The 25980-nt window shown below is 39.8% G+C and overlaps 4 protein-coding genes and 1 non-coding gene across 19 annotated transcripts in view; 2 read left to right on the forward strand and 3 right to left on the reverse strand.

Annotated features, from left to right (window-relative positions):
• ATRX (ATRX chromatin remodeler) overlaps positions 1-1720 on the reverse strand; it is a 94830-nt gene extending 93110 nt beyond the window's left edge. Inside the window, exon 1 of the mRNA XM_074882519.1 lies at positions 1634-1720. The gene's annotated coding sequence lies outside the window, so the exon portion shown is untranslated. The remainder of the gene's footprint in view (positions 1-1633) is intronic.
• Positions 253-13376, reverse strand: MAGT1 (magnesium transporter 1). 8 transcript variants are annotated; one of them, XM_074882522.1, is made up of 10 exons: positions 13236-13376; positions 11829-11998; positions 10853-10970; positions 9362-9502; positions 8762-8902; positions 8331-8420; positions 5560-5623; positions 3443-3517; positions 2909-2999; positions 253-1729 (listed from the first exon to the last, which is right to left on the reverse strand). In XM_074882522.1, exons 1-10 carry the CDS (start codon positions 13344-13346, stop codon positions 1714-1716), a joined length of 1017 nt encoding a protein of 338 aa, XP_074738623.1. In that variant the 5' UTR covers positions 13347-13376; the 3' UTR covers positions 253-1713. The 8 variants fall into 8 exon arrangements, 1 of the variants encoding a protein (XP_074738623.1); XR_012630691.1 differs by lacking the exon at positions 253-1729 and adding an exon at positions 3807-3874 and having other exon boundaries at positions 2921-2999; positions 3443-3536; positions 5534-5623; positions 13236-13352; XR_012630689.1 differs by lacking the exon at positions 253-1729 and adding an exon at positions 3807-3917 and having other exon boundaries at positions 2921-2999; positions 3443-3536; positions 5534-5623; positions 13236-13352.
• A 764-nt stretch (positions 13377-14140) lies between these two features.
• Positions 14141-14256, reverse strand: TRNAL-CAA (transfer RNA leucine (anticodon CAA)). Its single transcript has 2 exons — positions 14219-14256; positions 14141-14186 (listed from the first exon to the last, which is right to left on the reverse strand). It is a non-coding gene; the product is annotated as a tRNA-Leu (tRNA).
• Positions 14257-14457: 201 nt separating this feature from the next.
• On the forward strand, positions 14458-16912 carry COX7B (cytochrome c oxidase subunit 7B). Its single transcript, XM_074882903.1, has 3 exons — positions 14458-14612; positions 16038-16162; positions 16713-16912. The coding sequence occupies exons 1-3, from the start codon at positions 14576-14578 to the stop codon at positions 16785-16787; spliced, it is 237 nt and encodes a 78-aa protein (XP_074739004.1). The 5' UTR covers positions 14458-14575; the 3' UTR covers positions 16788-16912.
• A 634-nt stretch (positions 16913-17546) lies between these two features.
• The window catches only part of ATP7A (ATPase copper transporting alpha), a 32160-nt gene continuing 23726 nt past the window's right edge, over positions 17547-25980 (forward strand). For 2 of the 8 annotated variants that reach the window (XM_074882645.1, XM_074882652.1), the window contains exons 1-3: positions 17561-17707; positions 18282-18444; positions 19929-20024. The gene's annotated coding sequence lies outside the window, so the exon portion shown is untranslated. Of the gene's footprint in view, positions 17722-18281; positions 18445-19928; positions 20025-25980 lie in introns of all 8 variants that reach the window. The other 6 variants (XM_074882646.1, XM_074882649.1, XM_074882647.1 and 3 more) reach the window with 6 other exon arrangements.

Genomic DNA, 25980 nt, shown 5'->3' on the forward strand with positions numbered 1-25980 from the left:
CTGTCAAAGACAAGTAAAAACAATGCAATTTTTATGCTATTAGTTGGCTACATGAGAATATCTCTAGTGTTGACATTTTGGTCTGTAATTTCCTGCATAAACACATACATGCTATTAATCCAGTCTACTCAGCCATACTCAGGTTATTTACTGTATACAGACATTTTTATTAACATATTGAAGCAATAGTGGAAGAAGAGGGGTTTGTCTGTTTTGTTTTATGTTAAAGTTCAAAAGACACAGGAGCATGGATTAGACTAAAAAATTTTATTGAAACTTGTCCAAAATCCAGTCAGGCACACTAAGGCTTGTCATTCTGTATGGCATAGAAAAATGCAGCTCAACAAGTTGAAACATCAAACAACTAAATTAGTGAAGTTAAGGCACTTGAGATGAGTGTTAATTTAGCAAAATTGCAGAAGAATAACATTCTACTTTGAATGACACAGTCCTTTCCAAGATTCAATCTAAAACGTCCAAATTCTGTAACCCCCTGAGACAGGGGAGAGGCAGAAGCAGAAGACAAAAGTCTCATCCTATTTTCCCCTGACTAGTAACCTCCAAGGCCACCACAGTCTACAGAAGGAAGTATTACTGAATCAGGCTGAAAAGATTTCCTGTAGTACAGGTGTTGAACTACACAACAGTTTGGGCTGAGGCACAACGTCTTCCACTCAAGAATCCTTAAGGCAAAGTATCTTTGAGATGAGAGAACAAAAGGAGAGAGCAAAAAGCACATGCATTCAATTGTAAGGCTAAGAAATCTTTCCTGGGGTAACAATATTTATCCTGGGATTAGATATCTCTGCCCTTTCCCATATCCTCCCCCAAGGATAAAAACTTGGAAGAAAATCAATGGAAAATGCAAGAACTAATCTGATATCTGTTGGTTTGTCAGGGCTCTGAGCAATAACTTGAAAGCCAGTCAGCCAGTTACAAACTTTTAATTCATGCTGCAGATAGCTAGTTACCTTTGTAGTTCTGGTTTGTATTTTTAAGAGTGTGAGCATTGGTCAGTTTAAGAGTATTTTTTTTGGCTCTGAGCCAATGCTTACAACTGTGGCAGTTTCAGCATTTGGCAAAGAAAGTTTTTAATGAATAATTGAATTAACTCAGTTCTACCTACTGAAAATTCTCCCTTCATCTGTGAAACAACCTCTTACATCATCCAGCAGTTAAGTACTCTTCTCCAAAATGAGATACAGCTCTAGGATGTGCACATTCCGAACTGGAATTTGGAGTACACTCCAAGGGTTGTGCACAGATTAATGGAAAAGATTTCTAGGTACATAAAGATGTTTTCCTCAACCATGAAAAGACATGACAGAGAAGCTATTGCCACCTGCTATGCACAAACAGGAAATAAAGTGATAAATATTTGAGGGAAAAAGAAACATGGAAAACATCCAATTGCATTTGAAGTACTGTTTCTAGTTAGTCTATGCAAGCATTAAGTTCTGAATTTCACTAGAAGTAGAGTTGTTTAAGAAGATGTAAAGCTTATGAAAAAGAGATTGCATCTTAATACTCTGGATACTTCAGAGCAAATTGCTTGTTATATTTAAGGCACTACATGTTGTCTTTGGTTCAGTGTTTAACTATCTCATTCAGTGTAAAGAGAGGTAGCACGAACCATACATATTTAGCTCTTCCATTCCATTACATGTAATTTCGGAGTCGCCACCCTTCTGATGTTACAGATTCTGGAATCCTTTAACTCATTAGGAAACTGCAAGAACAAAATAACAAACATTTTTATTAATTTTATAAGAAACAAAAGGTGTGCAACATTCTACTTAGCTTTCATATATGCTGAGAAAATCAGAATGAGAAACTGGGCCTGATTTAACTACAACATAAGCAGCTGTAGAGAAGTTGCTTAAAAGTCAGTCTTCTAGTAACGCAAAAGCCAAGACCACCACATCTTACCTACAACAAAGTTAGCAAAAGTATGTAAGATCATTGCATAGACCAGAATAAAAGCTGACCAGTTATTAAACAGGGAATAAGTTCAGTTCCGTCATGGTCTTGAGAAAAGTCTTTAGGAAAGAACAAGTTTTATTATTTAGATATTTTTAAATAAGAAATTACTTCTTATAGAAAGGGGATAATATTTGCCCATGGTATTAGCCTTCCAGACAAATTAAACTCCTTGCAGAAGCTGAGATGGTTAGAACCTGAACCCTCAACATGTATTTATTCCTTCAAAATGCATAAAACCTAGTAAAGCCACACAAGATATCTATACCTATCATATATATATATACAAAGCAGTCAATTAATAGTGTTAGACTCTTTTACAGAAGCAATCTCAAGAGGCATGCAGCTTTTAAAGCATCAGCCATCCTCCTTGATCTCACAAATAAGGATTAATAATCAAGACATACGGATATGGAGGAAAAGTAGGAAAAAAAGACACTTGTTTTCAGTATAAATTGGCTGAGATATCACTATGAAAACAGAAATATTTTTTTAATAAGTAATGGCATGAAAAGGAGAGTACCACAATCCTTCCTTTGGCCAGACTGATAAATAATGATATCCACCAAATACTGTTATTTCTGGTCATTGTATCAACCGATATTGCCACTCTTTCAGAAGCAAGTGAAGTATTTTTAAAAGAGTATTTCCCACCAAATTAGATTTCAGAAAATAGGCCTTTGCCTATTTCTCCATTCTGGTTTATATTAATATTACCAGACAAGGAATACCAGTCAGCAGAACAGATTCATTCATAAGCATACAGTCCAAATTTAAAAAAAAAACCAAAACACCACAACTTCTACTATCATGCTTGATCTTTAAGTCCTCATCTGTGTTTATCCACTTCCTTCAAAAAAGTCTATGGTGGTGAAGCTGTATCACAATGCACAGGAAAACCGTGACTGAAGAAGCAAACAAGACGTACCTGTATGGGTAGCCATGGTATTTAGATCTGAAGACAGACAGCAACCAGCTGAAGAACAACACCACCAAACCAATACCAGCAATACACATAACTGCAAGAGATGCACAATAAGATTCTAGCTGTGACACCACAGTGACTAGGATTTTCAAAAGCACTCTAATATTTACAGATTTGGTCACAGGAGCCTTCTATTGGAGTCACTGAGAAGAACTAAATTAACACCAATTTTCTTTCAAATTCCTACTGTAAATCAATTTTATACCACTGCTTTAAGAGAAAGCAAGTCCCTTCTCTCCCTTACTAGCAAAATGCTGCAAAGCATCTTTATATCGCACCATCTCCCAAAAGGGCTTTGAGTTTATGTTGCGGTTTGCTAAACAACTCCAAATGCTGCCAGAAAACCAAACAATTCACTTCTGCTTATAGGTGGGAAGTATACAAAAGACACAGCACAAAAGCATTTCTATTAAATAGTGTATCAAAAATCTTTACTGAATACGTCTTCTCTTAAGAGAGAAAAGTATTAGTACTTACTTTTTCTTTTTCCCACATCCATGTCAGAAGTAGCAGCTTCATGGAGGAGTACCATTCCTAAAGTAACACCACCATCTACGAACGCTGCTTAAGGCTAAATCAACAAAATACAACAGACTCAATATGATATACTCTCATTCATAATCTTGTAAATTCAGATCCTGCACCACACCTGAGGAATTTTAAAATTCACTGGAAAAACTAAAGACTTCCCAGCCAAACCAGCAACTATCAGGGGGAAAAAAAAGCAACTGAAAGGCATTCATAACATCAACTTCTAAGAGAAAAATAAATACAAAGTTTAAAATATAAACTGGAAGGTATAGTAGGTCTTGACACAAAATTAAAACCATGCGTTTATTACCTCAGCTTCTAATGAAACAGCATTCCTTCCCAGAGAGATCAGTCCACTCCTACTACTGCTCTACTCCACTGGAAAATCCCAAAAGGAATTAAACTTCTGCATTTTACTTAGCTAATGGAATGAATAAAATGCATCCAATATTTAATCTAACAGGATATCTTTTGAGTAGCAATATTTTAGTTTTTTCTAATTCTTCAACTAAAAAAAATTAAAGCTTATAAAATTAAGGAAGCACAGACAACTTGAAAGGCCTGACATTTGCAAAGAATGAATCCTAGCAAAGGAAAACAGTGGATCCAGCAGAACAAAAGACAGAATTCCCTAAGATTTCATCCCATTTCACTATAGATGTTCAGTCCCAATCCTCCCCCTGAAACAAGCAATACTTTTCATTGATTGTAATGGGACCGTTAAGAAATTTTTCCATTTCAGATGCGGTCTACTTCAGCACAAGAGAAAAGTGACTTTAATGTACAGGAACCTTGCCAATTTCTACCATTTTAAATGTCTCCAGCGACTGCTAGATTGAGTCCATAATGTGATGGATAGCAGTAACACAAATAAACATCAGCAAAAAGTTTCTAGGTTGAATATGACTGAGTGCATCAGAAGGACAGTAGTAATTAGAAAAAGATCAGAAGTCTCCCTCCAAATGATATAACTTTAAGTTAAAAAAATTTTTGGTAATGAATACACAGCAAGAGAGTAAATTTCTTTTAACACCTGCATATTTAAACATCAATTGCTTACTTTATACTATTTTATTACAAAAAATAATTAATCACTTGCTGAAATTAGGACTTTGAATAGATAAAGCAAGAAGGAAAAGGGATACATTAGCAGAAGTCACTCTGTTAAAGAACAGATGTTGCAACAGAAGAGGCTTGTTAATCATTGCCAAGCAGTGAAGAGGACAGGTACTTGAATGAAGTTTTGAAATTATGTGCCTGTAGTAAGTCTGCTATTCTGTATGCTTGTGTACTAAAAAATGTAAACAATCTGGGATGGTGAATCTGCAAGAAAAAATACAATATTAAATGAAATTAAAAATTCTGAATAAAAGATAAAATACACAGGCTGACACAAGTGATGAGACAAGGAAGAAAAGCTTGAGTCAGACATGACTAAAGTTACAGATGATGGATCAAAAACATACATGTGGGAACAGAAGAAAAGAACATTGAATTTTAGAGCATTCTTATGACTCCAAAGAAGCATTTTTATACAAATGAGAAAGGCAAAAGCTCTTAACCTGCACATTTCGGCTTGCCTTTCTTGACGGCATAATGCTGGCATGGAAAAATCCTGAATCATTAGCATGAACAAGTGCTAAGATTAAAAATAAAGACGGTAAGCAAAGAAATAAAAGAACAAAGATTGGTAACAGAGGAAAGAATCCAACACCAAAGCAAGAACTAAGTAAGTGAGATTGAAAAGAGACACGCACAGAGGAACAGGGGCTATCCTGAAGAATCTTACAATTCCACAAAGATCCACATCTTTAACACTGTATTCAGTTCAGTCATTAAGCAAGGAAGAAGGTGACAAGAAAGCAGTAAACATTTTTCTATTTGACTTAAAGGTCACTGGCATAGGAAAAATGTAATTGTCAACACAGAAGGGCTCTACAAGCTTCTGCATCAGTATTAGTTGACAGTTACAAGCCTTGACAAAGTACTCCCATAGAAAAGGCAGCAGCATAAGCTAACAGAAAAATCATCACCAACCACATGCTTCTCAGTAGGAAGGATACTAAACAGAAGAACAATGTGTGTTTCTGCCACAAACTGGGCTTGGCTGCTTCCATGGATATAGTTCTGTAAGAGACAAAGAGTAATTGAATTTAGAAGAGACTGGAGTCAACTTTGACATGATTAACAACAGCTACAGAACTTGGAACTGGGTTTTGCACTCTCTTTCAGGAGACAGAAGTTGGAGCACAAACAATTTTGTCTGTTGACCACTGATTGTTCATGAGAGCTGTGTCAGCATCAAAAATCCTTCTTCTATTAACATGTGCAATCAGCTCAAAGTACCAGCCAGATTATAGTAAGTGCAAGTGCAGCTACAACCTTCATGGTCCGGATCCCCTGTTCAGCAGGGCCGAATACCATAATTATGCCCTTCTGCACCCACTGTGATCCAAGTCTGATCTGTTCCCTGACTTAGATTTAGGTTACGCACACTGCTCCTCAGTTTAGGGACAGTCTCTTCAACCTGCATGTGAACCCTACTCATCTGGCTCCAGAACCAAGCATGTGAAACCTTTCCTATGGCATACCAGGAAAAGGAACATCACTACCAGTATCACTGAAGCTTTATTCTTCAATCTCAAAAAGGCTTAGGAATGATGCAAACAGAAGAAACAAAAGGAAGCATTTTCAAGGAAATATTTAAAATATGAGAACTTCCACTCAGTAAGCTGGCTGTTTTATTTACATTAATAGTTTACTAACCAACTGGGTTAACAGAAGATTTGGAATTTGTAAAAGAATGCCATTTTTTACTCCCTTATGGGAAGCTATACACCACTATGGTTGTGATGTTATATCTAAGTAAAAAAAAAACAAGTTGGATAAGTAGATCCACTTTTTATGGAAGAATACAGGGGGCCTGACCCACCTAACCAGGCATGAAAGGACATTTTACCAAATTAATTCCCTTCTGAGTAAAATACATGAGAAAAGCCAATATGTGAAGAGCATGTGAAGAGATGCAATGCTCTCAATACATTCTGGCTACTTCTACAGTGTATCCCATTCTATATCACGTACAGAGCAGTATATTTCAAGTGATGTTAAAACTGATTTTTCCCAAGAATGGTATTTCCTAAGTCTTAAGGTCACTAGACATTAATTTACCTCAAGAATCGTGAAGAAAGATGGTTTTGTATGGAAGTCATTAGATGGGTATATGAGCTAAAAAGACCAGTTAAACATGAAATTGCCAGGCTCAGCAATGGCTGCTTAGCGTGTAAGACTCAACATAAACACCTTTATTTTGCTGTTCGCAATTTATAACTATCATGTCTCTTCATCACTGGAGATACAATATATGTATAAGACAGGAAAGCAAATGTCACAGGTAAATAAATGCTGAAAAGAAAACATGAAAACAAATAAGAATGGTTAAAAGAGGCATAGGAAGTCAGAGAAATGGAAGAGATCCAGTAATTTAAATTAATCTACCTTCAGAACCTAGGCAAAAAAGCACTGTCGTTATGCTTCCTTCAAAATGTATCAATTTGTTTACTTTTACATTCTGGAGAGATGGGGAACAACAGGAAGGAGACCAGCAAGAAGGATGACAGAAATGCTTACCTTAGGTTCCGAAGCAAGGAGGAACCTCCTCCATCCAAGTAACTTGTTAACAAATAGTTTTGGTTACTCTATATGCTATCCTCTTTACCTTAGAGCATTATTTTAGTACCTTCTTAGCTTTCTGTGATTACTAGAATAATCAAAGTTTCCCCACACAAAAAGATGTTGAACTCTCTAGGTATTATTAACACAATAAAAATAAACTCCAAGGTAACACTTTGGAACCAGTATATCCCATTTCCAACAAAGTACCATCCATCTGACTGCAGTCTAATGCTTTATTGCACTTTGAGAAGTTTCTAACAAGAAACTGAGCATGCTGCTAGACAATAAATTAATCTTAATATTTCTCATCTGATCATAGAATGGTTTGGGTTGAAAGAATCCCCTCCCTCGACCTGCTGGCCACACTTCTCTTGATGCAGCCCAGGACACGGTTGGCTTTCTGGGCTGTGAGTGCACATTGCTGCCTCACAGTCAGTTTTCCATCCACTAATACCCCCAAGTCCTTCCCTGCAAGGCTGCTCTCAATCCACTCCTCATGCAGTCTCTATCTGTGCTTGGGATTGCCTCAATTAAGAATTGCATTTTTTATCCTATCTCTTAAAAGCTTATTACTGAGCACAGAAAGCAATACACCTAAAAAGCCCCTAAGCAACATTTGTCCTTACTCTTAGAACATCACAGAACTAATGCCACCATTCTTACAGAATTAATGAATAATGGAACAAAAGACTGCCAGAATGACCGTCCTATCAAAAAGGGAATTCTAAGTAATGGTTGAAGTTATGACACAGCAATTACACAACAGAGCACCTCACTTCGGATTAAGATCAGTATTTTGTGATTTCTCAGTAGTAAAGCACAAGTTTGCAAACAGAGTTTCTTCTTTTACTTGAGCCAAGAAAAGGATAAAGCCAATTGGAAGAAAATCTAAATCTTGACTGGAGCTCTGACACTCCTTCTGCTTCAAACAAAACAACTCCCTTATTTTACAGACATATTTTAAGAGAAGACAGATCCTCTCTGAACCAATCAAGAGCTCTCTAATCTGCCATGCTCACTGCAGAAAAGGTTAACCTCACTGACTTACAAAGAAGCTGCCAAGAACAGAATTTGCACTCTGACTTGCCCCTTTTAGTATCAGCCTTATTCTGTAGAAACACAACAGAAATGCAGAAAAGAAAACAAAGAAAATACTTACCACTTGTCCTGTATGGGGATTCTTGTGAGCATAGGGTGGACCTCTAATGTGGTTCCACATCTGACCTGATGTCATTGCTAACACAAAACACTGAAAAGGAAAGAAGAAACACTATTTAATAAGGATTTTTTTTTTTTTAAATTTTGGTTTTACCCAATCTCTTTTCATTTCATTCCAAAATGTACTGGTTTGGAATACAGTCTTAAGCTAGGCATTGTGTTACATTTATTTGTATAAAAGGCATCTAATCAAGCGTTAACTGAGCTGAAAAGACCAAGATCAAATAATATTATCAGACTACCAAAGAGTAAAACTAAATGCACCTCATTTTCCTCTACCAAGTTTAAGCATCTTTAAATACAAAAGCTTTTAAAAACCTAAATTGGTACAAAACTCATGACAACAGGCAGACAAGAGTTATAATTACTCACTAAAGCAGCAAATGCCCAGCCAGTTTTGTTATACAGAAAATCCAGATTACTTCCACGCAAATATACGAGGCCTCCAATGACAGCCAGCAGCAGTCCTAACATCAACGGTCCAGCATAGTTTGGTGGCCTTATCACACGAATCTAAACAGAGGATATTTAAATTATTTTCCCTCAATGGGATTATACATTATACCCGCATTCCTGCTAACAAAACCCACAATATATTAGAGTGGAAAAAAATATCAACACACACACAAAATTTCTACATAATAAATCTGACTTGGGAAGTAATGCTTCTTCCCCTACTACCATCACCTTAGTTTTATACACCTTTACTCCACCTAGTAATTTAAAAACTGTTCTCCTTCCATAAGAACACAAGAGGGAGAAGGAAGATGAGTTCTACTATCTTATCAAATACAGAATTATACAAAATATTAGAATGTAAGAATGTAAGAAAACGTAAAGATGTGCCCAAACTAGATTCTGTAGACAAGAGCAGATCATTAGCCACAGAACACAGACGTATTTCATAGCTGGAATGACACAGTGAGGGAGTGCTGCAGAGGTGGTGATGGGGAAAAGTCTGTATATACTTACATTGACATCAGTTCTGTCAGCCACCCAACGAGCAAGCTGTTCAGCTGCAAAGCCGCGCACCTGAAGTTCATATGTGTCACCCCGTTTAGGCTTCCCTTTAGCAGGAAAGTTAATGAAGGTTGGAGCAGAATTCATGTTTAGCTGTATTTAGAAAATTCATAGAAGATACAGCACCATGAAAGGTCTATTTAGTAACATAACCCTATTCCATTTGTTTCTTGCAACACTGTCACTAAATCAATCAGAAAAAGTAACTATTCAATAGATTTCATTGACAATGACTTAAAAAAAGTAAAACCACCATACAGTAGCTTGTATTTCTGTATTTCATAAAAGTAATCAATATACTGCTGCAATTTCCCACTTGTGTTCCATGCTAGTTTCTCCTTTTAGTATTGAGGAACACAATTTTTTTAGCTCTGTCACTAGTTGTTCTGGATGTCTTAGAAAAAATTGTTACTTAGGAGTAAGCTGCCTTTTTTTTTTTTTTTTCTTTTTAACACAATTAAGCATGCTTTCTAAAGTGATTGACACTTCTTTGTTAGCACTCAGATCTATAGCTACTGATTCAAAAGATTCAAACTAGTTAAAAGGATTATTATAATAATAGGTAAATAAAAGCAGTTGTTTCCAAAATGCAGTTCTATCTTTTCCTAACACTGTTTTTCCCATAGCATTTCAGGTTTTTTGAATCGTTTCTTCTCTAAATACTACTTTTGGGAGAGAAATCTGCAAAATAGGAATATATACAATAATTTATAAAGGCCATATCTTGACGAATTTTTAATGTAACAGTATGGGAAAATATAACAAGAGTAATAAAAGACATCCCTTTCCATTTCTTCACTCCAAAAGCTTCCATTTAATAAAATATCATTACCTAAATTGTGTAGCTTTTAAATGGAGACGAGTATCTCTTACCAAAAAAAAAAAAGTTGTCTTGCAAAACTGTCATGAACTATTAATGGGATCTACAATTCCAAGCATATGTACATGGAATGTTCTCATACATATAAAAAAAAAATCTGGTTACATAATGTTAATAGAAAAGCAAAACAACTGGGTACTTGAAAAGAACTAAGTTAACCCATACTGAAAGCCTAAGCTGTCATTCTCTAGTAATCTAAAAATTGCAGTAGCTGTTCCCAATGACATCAGTGCTTTCTATCTTGCCTCTTCAGGTATCATAGAAGAATTCCATTAAGAATTACACTGTAAGTTATTATAGGAGACAAACTCAGAAAAAACAAGTCAGAGAAGGAAATTTGCTCCTTGTGCCTATTCCAGATTTGTCAGTTCTGTTAATATTATTGCCAACATGCTACTGCCCTCTGCTCTTCTCATTTCTTCTAAGAGTGGCAGCTTTTAACTGTTTAATTATTTCTTTAATGATTGTAACACTAAATTTTGTATACATCTTTACCTTCTTACCCTCAGTCTCCACAACACGAATTAAAGATAATGTTAGAAAAGGAAAAAAAAAGACATTACCATCTGAAATACATCTGAGCCTTCATCAAAATCTACCATAGCGAAAAAAATCTTATTGGTAAATGCACTGGAATATCGCCAGGAATTTGCCAGAATCTGGTATTCCTCATCAGCTTGCCTGTAAAACACACAAAGTGAGATGCTGTATCATGTTTGTCCAGAACTCATGTTATAAAACAGCTGAGGGAACTGTAGCCACCCACCCCATTAATGGGTGCATCCCACACACCCTTACATTAATTTTCTACTGTTAAAAGAAAAAGTTTAAGGCCAGACATTCATCTAACAATCAAGTGAAGCATTCAGCACCACTGTTTTTTTAAATGCAAGGGCAAGTTTTGTTGAGTCCATGAACACAAGCAGTTGTAATTTCTAACTGAAATTTGAAATGGAAGACAGCAGCTCATGATTTGCTAGTCCACAGAGCACCAAAATGAGTACAGGTGTGCCCTCTTTTCCATGTCAGTGGATGGATGGGAAACCAGTTAACTTCAACTAACTAGGTATAAAAATCATCTTTACAGACCTCTGCCACCTCCGGATTAATACACGAAAGTCATAATATGGTTAAGGATCCAGCATATTATAATTGTAAATACGTGCCAATCAACAGATTCATTAACAGCAAGTTTTAGACTGCATGGCCAGCAGTAATTCTACAAACATTTTTCAGCAGGTCATTCCAGGAAAATTGAGTTTTCACCCTCTTTCTCCAGAAGCCTATCAGTGTGAACATTGTTTCTGCAAAGCAGCGATTATTTTAGGAGGGAGATACATAATTAAGGACTATGTTGTTTTCTCACATATGTACTACATATATACTCCCACACATTTAATTTCAAAGATAATCCTACTATAATGTGCCTAGTATATTCCTCCCACATACGTGAAAGTTTTATCCTATTCTTAAATTTAATATCCTACAAAGCATATGATGACTTTCAAGTTCTAATTTAGGACTAAATTGAGCCCATACTTGCACACAACACACTGTCTGTGAGGCTGAAGAGCAGTGAACATCACAATCACCGAGTAATTTCTGGGTGGTGCCTTCACAAGGCGTCGAAATTTGTCACCATTCATTCGAATAACAGATCTTTTACTAGCCCACTCCATTAGCTGGTTCACTTTTTCTGATAACACCATCTGAAAATAAAGTCATAGAAACACTGTTGATATTTTGGTTGGTTTTTCTAGTCTTACTGTACAATCTTGAAGGTTTTTAGAACTGACAGAAAGAACAGCTGCACTTCATTTCGTAAGAACACCGACCACGTGATGTGGTCCTTCATTAAGATTCTTGAAGGTGTTCACCGATGATTTTGACAGTCATGCTAATATTATTAATGTATTTTTAATACACATGCTTTAAGCACTTAGTATTACACCTGCTGGCAAAGACTGTCAGCTCACTAGTACTTTCTCACCTTGCTAATTGTAACATTTCTTTCAGATACACAAACTGCCCCAAATCACTCCACAGTGTTTATTCAATACTAAGTGTTAGATTTCAAAACCTGGTGGAAGTGGAATCAACACCAGAGACAGAAGCACTGTGGAAGTGAGCTCAACATCAAATTTTCAGCATTGCTGGAAAAAACTTGATTCAGTACATATCTGGAGAACTCAGGAGTGCTCAACACTAAGCTCTTCTTTAAAAATGAGCCAAACAATTCTGTAACATTATATAAAGAAGTATTAGATAAGTGACAAACCCCAAAATGTTACATTTATCATAAACTACTTCTCTACTCCTCATGAACACCCTTCTTCAGATAAATACTTTAGGGTAAACAATGATTCTTCTTTGAATTGCAACTGACACAAGCACGTATGGAGGGATTTTTTCAAACCCTAGGAGACAACCGTGTGGAAGTGACACCTTTGTGATTACAACCAAAGCCAGTCAGTCCACCCGCTCTCCCCCTCCATATCCTGTACTGTAGGGAGACAACACTCTTACAAGTGATTTTTACAAGAACAGAAGAACCTGGAATTAAACACACTCAAAAATAAAAGAAAAATTAGAACTGTTTAATTCTAAAAAGACAACCGCCCCGCTCGGCCCCCAGGCGTGCCCGCGGGCTTCCCCTCAGAGCCTGGCCAGTGCCTCCGAGGAGGGCCGAGCCTCAGGCTGGCGAGACCTGCGGTCGACCCAGGGCGTGCCCAAGCCGCCCAGGGCGCAGCCTGCCGGCCCCCACCCCGCCCTCAGCCTCCCCGGCGCTCGGCGCTCCACCACCACAGCGCAGGCCAGCGCCCGCGGGAACCCACCGCGCCCGGCCCGGCCCGGCCCTGCCCCGCAGCGCTGCCTGCTCCGGGCAGAGCGGCGGCGGCCGCAGGCGGGGGCGGCCTGGCAGCAGCGCCTTGCCTCGCGTCGCCTCACCTCCTTCCGCTTCTGCCCCGCGGCCCACGGCCCGCCCCAGGCCGCCAGCAGCAGCAGCGCCAGCACCGGCAGCGCCGCCATGTCCGTCCCGCTCGGCCGCCTCGCGCCCATTGGCGGGCGCAGACCCACCGGCAGCGCGGCCCCGCCCTCGCACTTCCTATTGGCGGCGGTGCCGGCCCGCGCCTCGCCACCGGCCTCCCATTCGCTGAGCCCGTCTCCGGCAGGCGCTGCCGCTAGCCCATAGGAGCGAGGCAAGCTGGAGCCCTTCGATTGGCGGAGCCCGAAGGGGGGGCCGGGCTGCCCCGCGACCCCCGGGACATGGCGGCGGTGGCGGTCTCTTCGCTACCCGCCTTCGAGAGCGTGCCGCTGCCCTGCTGCAGCAGCCCCTCACTTTGAGGATACACCCGGGCGGTAATTTCCTCAGCTCCGGCCCCTCTTTAAACATTGCAAACTGCTGCACAGCCGTGGTGTGCTTGGGTGCCCGGGGTCCCGGGCGGGGCGGCACCTCAGAGAGGGGTCAGGCCTCGCATCGCTGAGCTCCAAGAAACCAAAAAAGGAATCTAGAATAAAACGCCAAGGAACTTAATCGGTAGCTCCCCAAGGTCGTAGGCTTGCTCATTTTTATGCACGCGCCTATGTTGTTGTGTGTTAAAAAGGTTGTTAAAATCGTAAAGGCACTTGCGAAGTCCTCAGCTGGTTACAGGCTCGCAAGCACAATTGCCATGTCTCCATGGTCGTTTTACTTCGGTCTTTCTTTATCTCTGTATTCGAGAACGTGTACACAATAGAAATTATTTCTAGCACCACGGGCTTCGCTGCAATTTCTATTTGCACTAAAATGTCTAGCTCCGGTCCTCTTAGAAATTTGAATTAACACAATGAGGAAGGGGGGGGGAAAAAAGTGGTGTCAGAAGTGGGATTCGAACCCACGCCTCCATACGGAGACCAGAATACCCAACCCGCCGCGGGAAGGCGCGGAACGCCTTGAGTCTGGCGCCTTAGACCACTCGGCCATCCTGACACTGCGATTGCAGCCCCCGCCGGGAGGTTCTTAACGCTTTCCTCACGGCCGTGCCCGTTCTCCCCAGCGTTCTGCGGGGAGCGCTTCCGAGTCCGTACATCGGAGACGAGCCCCTGCCTCTCCCCCAGCTCCGGAGCGTCTCTCTCTCAACAGCAGCGAGCAGGTACCTTCCCTCCGCCCCTGCGCGGCTGCATTACCCACAGGGCTCCGCTCAGTGGTGCGGCGAATTGGTGACTTCCGGCGCGACCATTTTGTTTTTCACCGCTCGCCAAGGGTACCAGCGTCCTGCCGGCGGTGGGGTCGTACTCCGCTTGTCAGCATGTTCCCTGTGGCTAGAGCTGCTCTAAACCTCACGGGTAAGCAAGGAGGAGGCTCTCTGGAGTATGGAAGTGCTGGGGGGGTTTCTCGGCGGTAGGCGGTTTCGTCAGGGGGCCTCCCCCCGATTTCTTGCCCTCCCTGCGCGGACTGTCCCTGACCAGTCCCTGCGCTCGCTTGGTGCCCGCGGGAGGGTCGTGAGGGCAGCTGAGGGGCTGCGGACGGCTCTCTCGTCGTCCTTAGTCTGCCGCTTTTTTTTTTCTTTGCTTTTTTTCTGTCTCGAGTTGCTTTTACTCGAGCTGACCTTGGGTTCCCTTCCTCAGTGCTCTTCCTCCTTGATAGTAACCAAAGGCACATCCAGGTCTTGTAACCTGAGGTGGCAAGGTGTAGTCAGTGACCAGCCCTTAAACTCAGGGGTTAAGTTACCTCTTCAGTGATAGACTCCCCAGGGATTAACCAGGTTCTCTCAACTCTGGTCCTGGTTCATGATGTGCTTAGCCCGAGGTGCATGCACCTAAAATAAACGTGCTTAGAAGTGTTTCTCTTAGTAGATATTTGAGCTTCTTTTTTTCTGTTTAAAAAAATCTTGTGCAGGCTCACAGAGCATGCTAGGGATGTAGTAGCGCAATGGGTATTACCATTGTGTTTGGGTAAACGTGAACCATTGACCCGGAACTAAAAGATGATATTTTGTGATGTTTATGCACAGATCTCATCAAACGCTTTGTACACAACTACTGTACAGTCTCTGTGTTTTGAAGCTGTTGATTTGATTCTTCACTCTGTCTTCTCCTTAATAAGCGTACCTTTTATAGTGTACTTTTATAATGTACATAATACACTCTGTCATCTGAAGATATCCTCCTGTATTTCTTCCTGTTACTTACCTCATGCAAAGGCCCACAGTTATTTCCACTTCACCTCCCTCCCTTCCCTTCAAAAATCTTGAAGGAATGAGAAAGGTGTTACCCATAGCTGCTGTCTTCAACCCCTTAATTTGATGGTGAGTTTCATCCTGAAAATGCTTATATTAGGTGCACATACTGACAATATAGATATTTACATATAGAAATCTGAAACTTTTAAGTACAAAACAAAATATTTTGTTAGAGAAACAGTAATACTTAAAAGTGTACTTGAACTTCCACACTGAGGGCCCAAAGAAAACATATTAATGAAAAAGGTAACTTAGAGGATTTTCTTATGGGAATTAGACTTCAGGAATAACTTTCTAGCGAGAAATTGGGAGAACTGAAACAAAATGTAGGGCTTTCTGTACATCCTATGTTTTGGAATCATTCCAGAGCTCTCAGTCCAAAACACTAATTTTTTTTCAGCTTTTCTTAAAAGTCTTTCTTAATGCTTATGCTTGCCTTTCTGTTGGTGGGATATGAGAATTGTGAATGGTTTGACTGTATATGTTAGTTGATTTCTACACTTCTAATCCCCTTTGTAACATTCATTAGCTCGTGGCATTCAGCGCACTGCAGTAAGACAAGCTCATCGCAAATATGAGCCTAACTTCCATGATAAATATGGAAACCTGGTACTCCTTGGTGGAGCCACAGTTTTTACTGCTGTCTGGGGATATGTAAGTCATCCTTTTTTTCACCACTCTGTTGTGAGTATGGCTGTAAACTTGCAAGCTATTAAGTTCAGAAGGGCTTACTTGTTTGAAATAACTTAGGTGGTCAGAATTTAGAAGCTTTTTATGTAAGTGAATAGTAATGCAATAGAGATGAAAGTTTTGTTAGTTCATATTTTGGTTTCGAGTTATTACACAAATTTCTGTGTCAGTCTACTGCTTGATTTTAAAATGTAGTAGAAACACAAGTGTTCTCTATTGGGATTTCTAAGCTATACAGGTAGAGCTTTTAGCAGAAAAATTTATAGATGAAAATAACAATATGGTGATGGGGTTTTACATTCCAGATTCTTTATCTAAAGCTGAATATTTTGAAATAGAAAGCTGCAGAATTTAAATATTGTTTGATATAAATATATTCTACTTGCTTTCTTAGGAGATGAATGAGATGTCATGTTCTAATACAGGAAATCTAAACTGAAAATAATAGAAATAGCCCTCTGTCAGAAGGTTTCTGTTTTCAGAGTTAATAATCTTGATTTTTGTACTCCTACAGGTGTTCACAAAAGCTGGAATTGAGTGGGGTTTGTCGCCTGTTGGCCGAATCACTCCAAAAGAATGGAGGGAGTAACAGCCGTTGCTTATAATGAACTGGTCTAAACTCTCACTGAAAAAATGATTGTGTAATGGCATTTGTTTCCTAATTACCACATATACAGTGGCATTCCTGGTCTAATAAACATACCTAGAAACCTGTTTGGCTCTTCCATGTTTCCTCTATGCTCCATGTCTGCTGAAGTACAAGAAACAGTAAAAACTCAAACTAGTTAAACTCATATTTTAGGTAGTTGCAGTTGTTCCTCTAAAGGTCACTAGTGGATAATGAACAGATCCACAACATTGTCCATTTAGCCAGGTGTGTGGCTTAAATGAACCTCCCATGCATTCCCACTGCAGAGTTCCCATCACTGGGATGTTCCCATCGCCCTGACTTCTGCTGAACGTCTAATGACAACGTTGAGATCCCAATTTTTATGTCTTGAATCGCTCTGCAAATAAGTTACTTCTCTCCGAGGCCTTTGAAAGTTGTGAAGAACTTTATTTGAGTCGGGGATGCTTCAGAGAGGTGGGCCGTATCCCACTGAGGTGGAGGGAAGCGTGACTTTTCTGATGAATTCTTGCACAATCAAAATGCCTTTGGCAGTAGATCCGGGATATATGCAGACTCTGTAAACTATAGAGTCAGTTTGAAACCCTGGAAAACACACAGCAGAGATGTATGAAATGGCTGCCTTTACTCGCAGAGATTTTAATTACCAGTTTCCGGCCGCCCCGGCCGTGTCACGTGAGGTGACAGGCGGTGCCTGGTCACGTGACGGCGCAATCCGGGCGGGGCAAAGTCGCATGGGGCAAAGTGCCAGGCGCGACTCCGGGCCGGGCAGAGGCAGCCGGTGCCGTCTGCAGCCTCCGGTGAGTGCGGCCCTGGGCGCCGGCGGGGCTGCTCCGCCGCGGCACGGCCTGGTTTGTGCCCTCTTTTCCCCTCTGATCACGGTGAGACGGAGCCGGTACGCGGTTCCTTCGGGGCTGCCGCTGCCCGGCGCCGGCGGAGCCATTGTCACGGCCTCCCGGGCTGGCGGGGCGAGGGGGGGGCGGTTGCCCGGCGCTTTCCGCGGCGGGACGCGGGACCGGGCTGCGGGGCCGGGCTGCGCTACGTGTCCCCTCAGCGCGGGGGGAGGGGAGGTCCCGCCGCGCCCCTGCCTGGGGCGCAGCGCGGGAGCGGGCGGTCCCTCAGCGACCCGCGGCCGGGGGGGGCTCCAAGCCCGAAAATAGCAGCTTCGGCTCGGCCGCGGATTTGCTGCTTCGGAGGATGAGGGAGGGTGGTGAGGTCCCCCCCGGCTACGAGGCAGACCGCGCCGTGTCGCTATCCCGGGGGGGTTGGCGTGGGCTCGGTGGGCTCGGGGGGGGTGAGCGGCGGGTGGGTACGGGGGGGGACTCGGCGTTTCAGAAGCAGCCCGACCTAACGAGGGCTCTGTCACCAAAACACAGCTCTGAATCCAAAACGGTATTTCCTGCTCGGCCGCTTCACTCTCTGCAAACTGCTTTTGCTTTCGTTTTTTTCTCCCAGTGCTAGGCAGACTGGGAGTCACAAAAACACTCCTGTGACTTCTTTGGGATGCAGCCGATGCCAGCAGGTTGAGTAGTATCAAACGGGGAACTGAAAGGAAGTATAACAGCTGTTCTTGTCAGTGGACATCTGCATGTGAGATCTTGTTGCTTCTTGGCGTACAGTAAGTGCGCACTCACTGATGGACTTGAAAAAGTACCTCTTCTACTATTAGGATCTTTGGAGAAAGGCCTGTAGTGGATTTGAATGCACAAGTCACTAAGCCTCTTCTCCACGGTCCCTTTTTTCAAATCTGAGCTGCTTAACTTGTACCTCTGAAACATCTTACTTAGCGTTTTGCGTTTTGATGGCAGCACTCTGTGCACAAGTACATTTTTCCAACGTTTCCATTGAAAAACTAGTGTAAATATTCTGGAAAAGGGCAGCTAGTTGTTTATGATGCTTTGGGGTAAAATCTCATGGAAATGAGCAAGACCATATCCGGCTTAACTATTGCCTGTCTGTATCTAGGTTCTGGAAAGGGCACATCATTATTGCTAGTGTAAAGTTCCTTAAAATCTTTTATGCAGTCACCAAAGATTGCATTTCCATACTTAAATACTTGTTGAGTTGTATTCATGGATGTAAATGGACCAAGAAGTAACTTTTTCTGTTTGGTAATGTGGAAGTTAGTTGTGTGTATTACAATGCACTGTATGCACAAACACCATTTGATTAGAAATTAATAATTATAGTGTATTTTGTTGTAGAGAAAGAGACATGAAGCTTTTTTCCTTCCCAGATGGTTAAATGGGAAAGTGAAAGCTAGCATTACATGTCATTTACTGGTTTGTTATTGTTTCACTTGTATAATGCAGTCCACATTGTTCTGCCTTGATTTTTGAGACTAAGCTCAAGAGTGAGGAGCCCAACTTGGCCTTAGTATGCTCACATAACAAGGGTTTATAAATTATATTCTGTCCTTAATATTTTCTGCAATTCTTCTAGGAGAACATTCATGTTCTCCAAAATCTGACTTGAAGAGGTAGTGGAAGGACACAAACAAGTAAAAGGATTTGTGAGAATTTATCTCAAGTATTATAAAACTTGTATTTTCAATGTGTACTTTTTTTTTCATCTAGCTTGATAGAAATAAAGTCCCTCAGAGCAATTTACATAGTCTGCTGATGAAGCAAGACTTCTTAAAGTCTTGAGCAACATGAATTACAACCTATTTAGAGTATCATGTCTGTGACATACTTATTATAGATGTGCAGCTTCTCCCTCAGTGATTAAGCCTCGTATATCTAGTCATACTTTCAAATGTGTCTGTTTGCCAATGAACATAATAAAACCTTGTTCTTTTGTATTGGACGATTCTCTAGGACTCTTAAAAGCCCAAGAATGAGATGGATGAGATGATACAGCTTTTTTGTTTCATGCTGTCCTTTGCTCTTTTTCATATGTCTTTGCAGACTATTAGGGACAGGTACCTTTTTTCCATTTAATGTAATTAGAAATTTATATTTCTGCTGCTGTAAATCAAGCGAGCTACAAAGTAGGATTCAGCCATTTAGAAATCTAATAAAATCCAAAGGCTGTAGTTAAATCTGACAGATTCTGTTTCTAGTGTTTGTGTGATTTTTTTTTTTTTTTTTTTTTGCCTAGCTTTGACCTCCTAATTTCAGCAGCTATAAATACAAGATAATTGTATATAGAAAACTGAAGTTGTACGCTTAGCCAGAAACATTGTGTGCTTCTCAGGTATGTATCCCTACTGATCCTAGAACAGGCACAAAGCCTGTTTGTGGTGCACAGGTTACACAGCGATGCCTGGGTTAGCTCAGGTACTAGAAGCACTAAAGTGTGTTTTGTGGGGTAAAGTGAGAGTCTGGGTTTTTACCGGTGTTGTAGCTTCCTTTTCGCATTACTCATATTTGCTTTTTTTTTTTTGGTAGTGTGAGCTTGTGAATGACTTTGCTTTGATTTCATCAAACCTTATATTGCTTCAGATATTTTACTTACAAAGACTGCTGTTAGCATATCAAGAAAACCTGCTTTGAATCTGAGTTTCTCAGTCACCTTGTGCTGGATCACTCTTTAATTTTCCTTTCCATAGGAAGAAATTGCTGTTGGAAGTAGAAATTATTTCTGTTTCTTCATTCACTTAATAGAAACACTAGTTGACTTTCTTCAAGAAAACAAAATGTTTGGATTTTAATTTGCACACATGCAACCCAAGCTTTAAGCCTAAAATTGTACCTGAAAAAAACATACAAGGACTTATGCCTATTCCCAAATACTGTTTTGGTTTTAATTGTACTTTGTACACCTCCTGTTCTGTCACTGAGCATTGCTCCACCAGATGTAGCTTACTGTGTTCGGTTCTGCACTGTTGCAGAGCCAGATTATTTCTAGGGCTCTGCTGCTTCATTGATGGTGTTAATATACAAACACAGAAGTACTACTGCCTTTGTACTGCAAAACACAGGTGAAAGCAATGAAAGAATAGAAAGTGGGAGTTTCTGAAGGTATTAAGCAGTAAGTAGTATAGTAGAAAGTACAAAAAGCTTTTACAAAGTTTGTTCAAAGCCAAGGTTCATCATAAGATGAAGCTGCTTTAGATGATGTTCTAAACCAACAGTAGTTGAACTGAAGCCTTTTGGTTTCTTGTATTCTGAATACATAGCTCTTAGATTAAATGGGGGAGGGGAGGACTGCCATTTGCTTGCATTGTCAAATCCAAAAATTCTTTACTAATTGATGATGAAGGTGTTTTATAGATGGAGTAATGCATTGGTTAAAAATAAAGCTGTTATTCTTCTCTAAAATAATGTGTGATCTATAACTTAGATAGCATCTCACTTAAAAGAATATGTCCATGATAACTTTGAATTACAAGTTATTTATTAGCAGTCATTTGCCTTGCAGTCAGTGGTAATAATTGAGGTCTTCAGTGTCAGCTTATAAAATATATGTTGGTCACATAGAAAACTTCTTAGATACTACCAAAGTTTTAGATTCGTAGATTGTTTCAGCTGCATTCTGCCAGAAGCATAACTGTCCCTTGTACAGTGAGGTTCTCTTTTGAGCTAATGTGTATAAATATAGACATGTGTACATATGCAGCATGATATATACAAACTTTTTTTTAAACAGGGGGAGAAAACAAACAGATATATAGTGATGGATGATGGCAAGAGTGAGGAAATGGCGTGTTACAAGTTCAAGCACTCACTGTAGTATACACAGATTGCTATATACCCTCATGCAGATCTTTTGACTTCTACATCCATTTTCATGTGAACTTGGTCAAATATTAACACATATAAGGAGAAGTAGGATTAAACTGTCAATATTTGTACATCTCTTGTGTGCATCTAGTCATAATTTATTGGTGTAACAATTATTTTTCAGGCTGCGTAGTCATTAATTTTTCTTAATTTAATGTTGTCAGAAGGAGGAAAGTATGACAAAAATACTTCTTTTAAGTTTCACCCAAAGTATTTCTACCAGGAAGCACTCGTGAGACAGAGCATTAGAAATTAAATAGAATATAACAAGGTAGAGTACTGTCTCAGATGTAAGCATGTATTAGCTTTTAAATTTAACTCCTTGTCCTGGCCATTTTGTAGGGGGAGGAAAAAGGATGTGTGTATACGTACTTCTAAGAACAAGATCTCTTTAAAGCATCAGGAGCACTGGAAATCCAGACAGTTTGGTCTTCAGAAATCTCAGTAAGGCTGTATAGAAAACTGAGACTGAGAATGTGCTGTTTCTCGATTCAGTGTTAGTAATATAATGTAACTGATGTGAAGAGAGAGTATTGCTTACCAAGGGCTCATTTTCTACCTTTAGATTTGGACACATCTCATTTTTTAGAGAACAGCCTCTTTTTAAAAATGGTATGAAAACTGTTAGCAGCTTGCAGCAAACCAAATCAAAATCCTTGTCATCTTGCCCACCAACAGAGACCTGTTAATGATGCATATAATCACATAGATCCAGTAGTGTTTCTTAATTAAAAGTTGGAGAACAAAAACAAGAGACAGTTTGATCCAATGGATAAATTCTATGATGGAACTTCTGGATTCAGTCCTATTACTCTGTGTCCTTGAGGGGTAAAAAAAAAATAAAAATAAATTCATTTTCTCCTATGCCTTTATGCTTTTTGCATGTTTGAATTAGAGTCTCTTCCAGGAAAGGATTTTCTGTACTGTGTTTATACAATGCCAAACGCCATGGGGCCCCAATCAGTTGGTCCTAGGAAAGCAGTCTTTAAAAAAAACTCACCAACCCAACAAAATTACCTTACTGGGGCAGTGGAATGATTGAAGCTTAATTGCTTTTGACTTATTATTTACCTCCAAACACAAATAGCAGATGATGTGTTTTATTTTAAAGGAAGGATTGTGTCTGTATGAAGCATACACTTGAAACATAAACAGGACCTTCTATTGACATAATAGGATTCTAACATGCTTTGTAAGTGGTCCTGAGTTACTGCAATCAGAGTATTTTCTTCCACTTCTGTAAATATCATCCACCCTATTTGAAGTCACTTTACGAACTTTGTTTAGTTAATTAGGCCGCTGAGACAGAATGGCTCTTATAATTCCTGGTTCTCTTTCCACAAGCTACCTTTTAAGTAGGAAAACATGAGGCTGAGTAAAAAATGGTGGAAGTGATTATATGTGAAATGAACAGCAGAACGGCAAGGAAACAGACTGAGAAAATACTTTGTCCATTACAAACTATAATTATAGTAGATGTTAAAAATATGTTATTTTTACATATATAAGCAGTTAATTTTTTTTTAATGCATTGGTGGGCATTTGTTAGCAGTGCTGATGGCTACTGTAATCACTTTAATAGTACTAGTTCACTGGTTCACTACATACGTGGCTGCTGTTAGTTTGACATATGACTTACAAAAGAGACTTTAACACTGTATCCTAGTTTGAATATTATTTTACTGTAGCTTGAGTCTCGTAAACCAAAGAAGGGGCAAGATAGCCAGGAGGTCAGCAGACTTTTAGAGACTGGTGTACAGCCCAAAGCTGTACCCCAAGCTGTACCTCTCATCCAAGGCAACATCTTGCAAAGCTTTGATTATTTTAGGTAGCAGCTCACAGCCAAAGTATTTCCTTACTTTGTTTTTTGTTGGTTTTTTTTTAAATACAGTAATAGTGCAGTTGTCAGGGCAGGGCAACTGGAAAAGTTAATCATGTATCTGAAATGCTTTTAAATTCACTTCTATGCAAACCTTATTGACTCTGTCTGTGATAAGACTACTGTGTCTCAGTTAGTTGCGTGTGTCTGGTTGTGTTCACAAAACAGACTGTGGGTCAAGTATTCTTTGAAACTTTATTTGTACTTCAGCCTTGTGGGAATATTCATTGCTCCCTGATTGTGGAGTTACAATTATGTCTTTGCTTGCTCTATATGGACTGAGCATTCCTTATGGAAGAACTGAAGTAATCAATAAGGATCATATTTCAATATGATGACATGAAAGCATGTATTTTCTTGGGTAGCTTTTTAGTGTTTTTAAAAATATCTTGTACCTCTGAGTGTGCAGATGAGCCTGAGAAAAGACCTGCCATATGAAGTTTGCTTAAAATATACTCTTCTGCTGATGCATAATTCTCTTGTGTGTCAGGTGACAGTTCTGTATTTCTGTAATGCGTGAATATTTACATACAAATATTTGTGTGTGTGTGTTTCTAATAACTTGGATCTTGTAAGAATAGGTGAGAAGTGAGTTCTGTAATAACTCTTCAGGTAGACTTGTCTTATTTCTGTTCTCAGCAGGGATGAGTTATTGTTACTGTTTTCTACTGACTGTAGCATAGTATGATGCCTTCTTTAGTAATAGTAACTTACTGTCACAGTTCTATCTTCTGAAGCAGCAGCACCCAGTTAGTACAGCCAGTGCAAGTGTTAACGCTATTTGCTCGGCCAGCCTTAGCAATAGTCAAAGCTCACGTTGCCTGAGGCCCCACTTTGTGGGAGCTCTTTCCTCTGTCTCCTGGCACTGAGACCGCATCGTGCTGCCGTGTGTCCTGCGTGCACCCACGCCTGCATCCAGACACAGGACGAGAGCAGGATGCAGCTTTTGATTCTGATCCCGCAGCCACTGACGGTCTCGAGCTGTGCTTGCAGCCCTTATGCTTCCAAACTTCATCCATGATTGGAATGGAAGGATGAAGCATTAGCGCTTTACGATACATTCAGAGTAAATACTCGATGCCTTTTGGGTCAGATGTTGCAGATTGTTCAAGGTTCTGATCAGGTTTAAAGATCCATGGGAGCGCTGCTCAGGCTCTCCACACGTGTCAGTGAAAAAGGTTCCTACATTGTTACATACAGGTGTTAAAAGTCCTTACAGCTATGAGGTTTCCTTTACGCCATGCTTATCATTAATGAGCACTGATTCTTGGTTTGTCTAGTCATTTATTGCGTAGCTCGAGCAAAACTCAGTGCCTATCAGAATAGGAAGGTTCATGCCACAGTTTAGATGAATTAGCTGGTCATTTGAGGATTTTAGGAGATGCATTGGGAAAATAAATCTTTAAGATCAACTTCTCAGACTATCTTTCATGTTGTTTACGTAGTCATACTTTTTTTTTTTGTTTTTCTTTTTTTGACCTAGAAATTATAAATTCTCCCACAGGTTAGTGGCTGACAGAAATTTGCAGTGTGTTCCTGGCTCTTCACACAAAACAGAGTTAAAGGAAAGATATGTATTTTATCTGTTGGAAACTTCACTAATTCAGGGGTTTCTATGATAAAACATCCTTGTATTCTTACACAATTTGTAGCATGTCTCAAAGCAAAACCAGAAACCTTCAGACCTTCTATATCAGGGAACAGTTCTGAAATGTCATCAAGGAGCAAGAAAACTAATTTTATTAAACATTGTTAATGTAATTTAGTTTTCTAAGATAAGTCCCCAGGGTAAAAAAACGAGTTAAGCACATGCTTAATTTTAGCTGTTCAGTTAATCATCAAAATTTGCTGTTACTTCCACTGCAGCCAAACAGTAAGTAGTTGACTGTCATCATTTTCCTGGTTACTAACCTCTTTGTCAGTGGAAAAAATAATGCAAATTTTCAAAAGGTTTAAAAAAAAAATTGGTAAATCACTTCTTTTGCCCTCTTTTCCACTCTGTTACTTAACAGTTCATGCATTGGATAAAAAGTCCTTTGCATTAGCCATTATTTCTACAAATTAATTTCATTTAGGTTCAGTCATTTTTTCCTGGGCTTGTTTTAATGAGCAAAAATAATGATAATCTTCAGAGGAGTAAAAATCAGACTTCTGTGAATGAGATGTGGAAAAAACTTGATTTGCTTCCTAGGTCTGATTTCAGTATCACTTGGTTTTGCTAGCATAGGGTAATGTATGAGATATAAATGTGGAAAAAGAATGATCATCACTGGTGCCACTGTAGCTTACATCCTGCCCTCTATGGTTCTAGCATTCCAAGAGCTGGTGTCTCTCACTTGCTTCTCTCTGTAGTTTCATCTAACACACTGGTGAATCACAGCTTGCTGCATGTGATTAAATTATCTCTATTTTAACACAAATCAAATAATACATGTCTGAACACTTTGCCTTTTTGAAAATTCGTAGGAATAAATACCTAAAAGTTCTTCTTGTTCAGCTTTGCTCAGATTTTGACATCTACTAGAGTTACATGTGGCCAAGTACATCA

This window comes from Strix uralensis, chromosome 13 (genome assembly GCF_047716275.1).
Source record: "Strix uralensis isolate ZFMK-TIS-50842 chromosome 13, bStrUra1, whole genome shotgun sequence".
NCBI lineage: Eukaryota > Metazoa > Chordata > Aves > Strigiformes > Strigidae > Strix > Strix uralensis.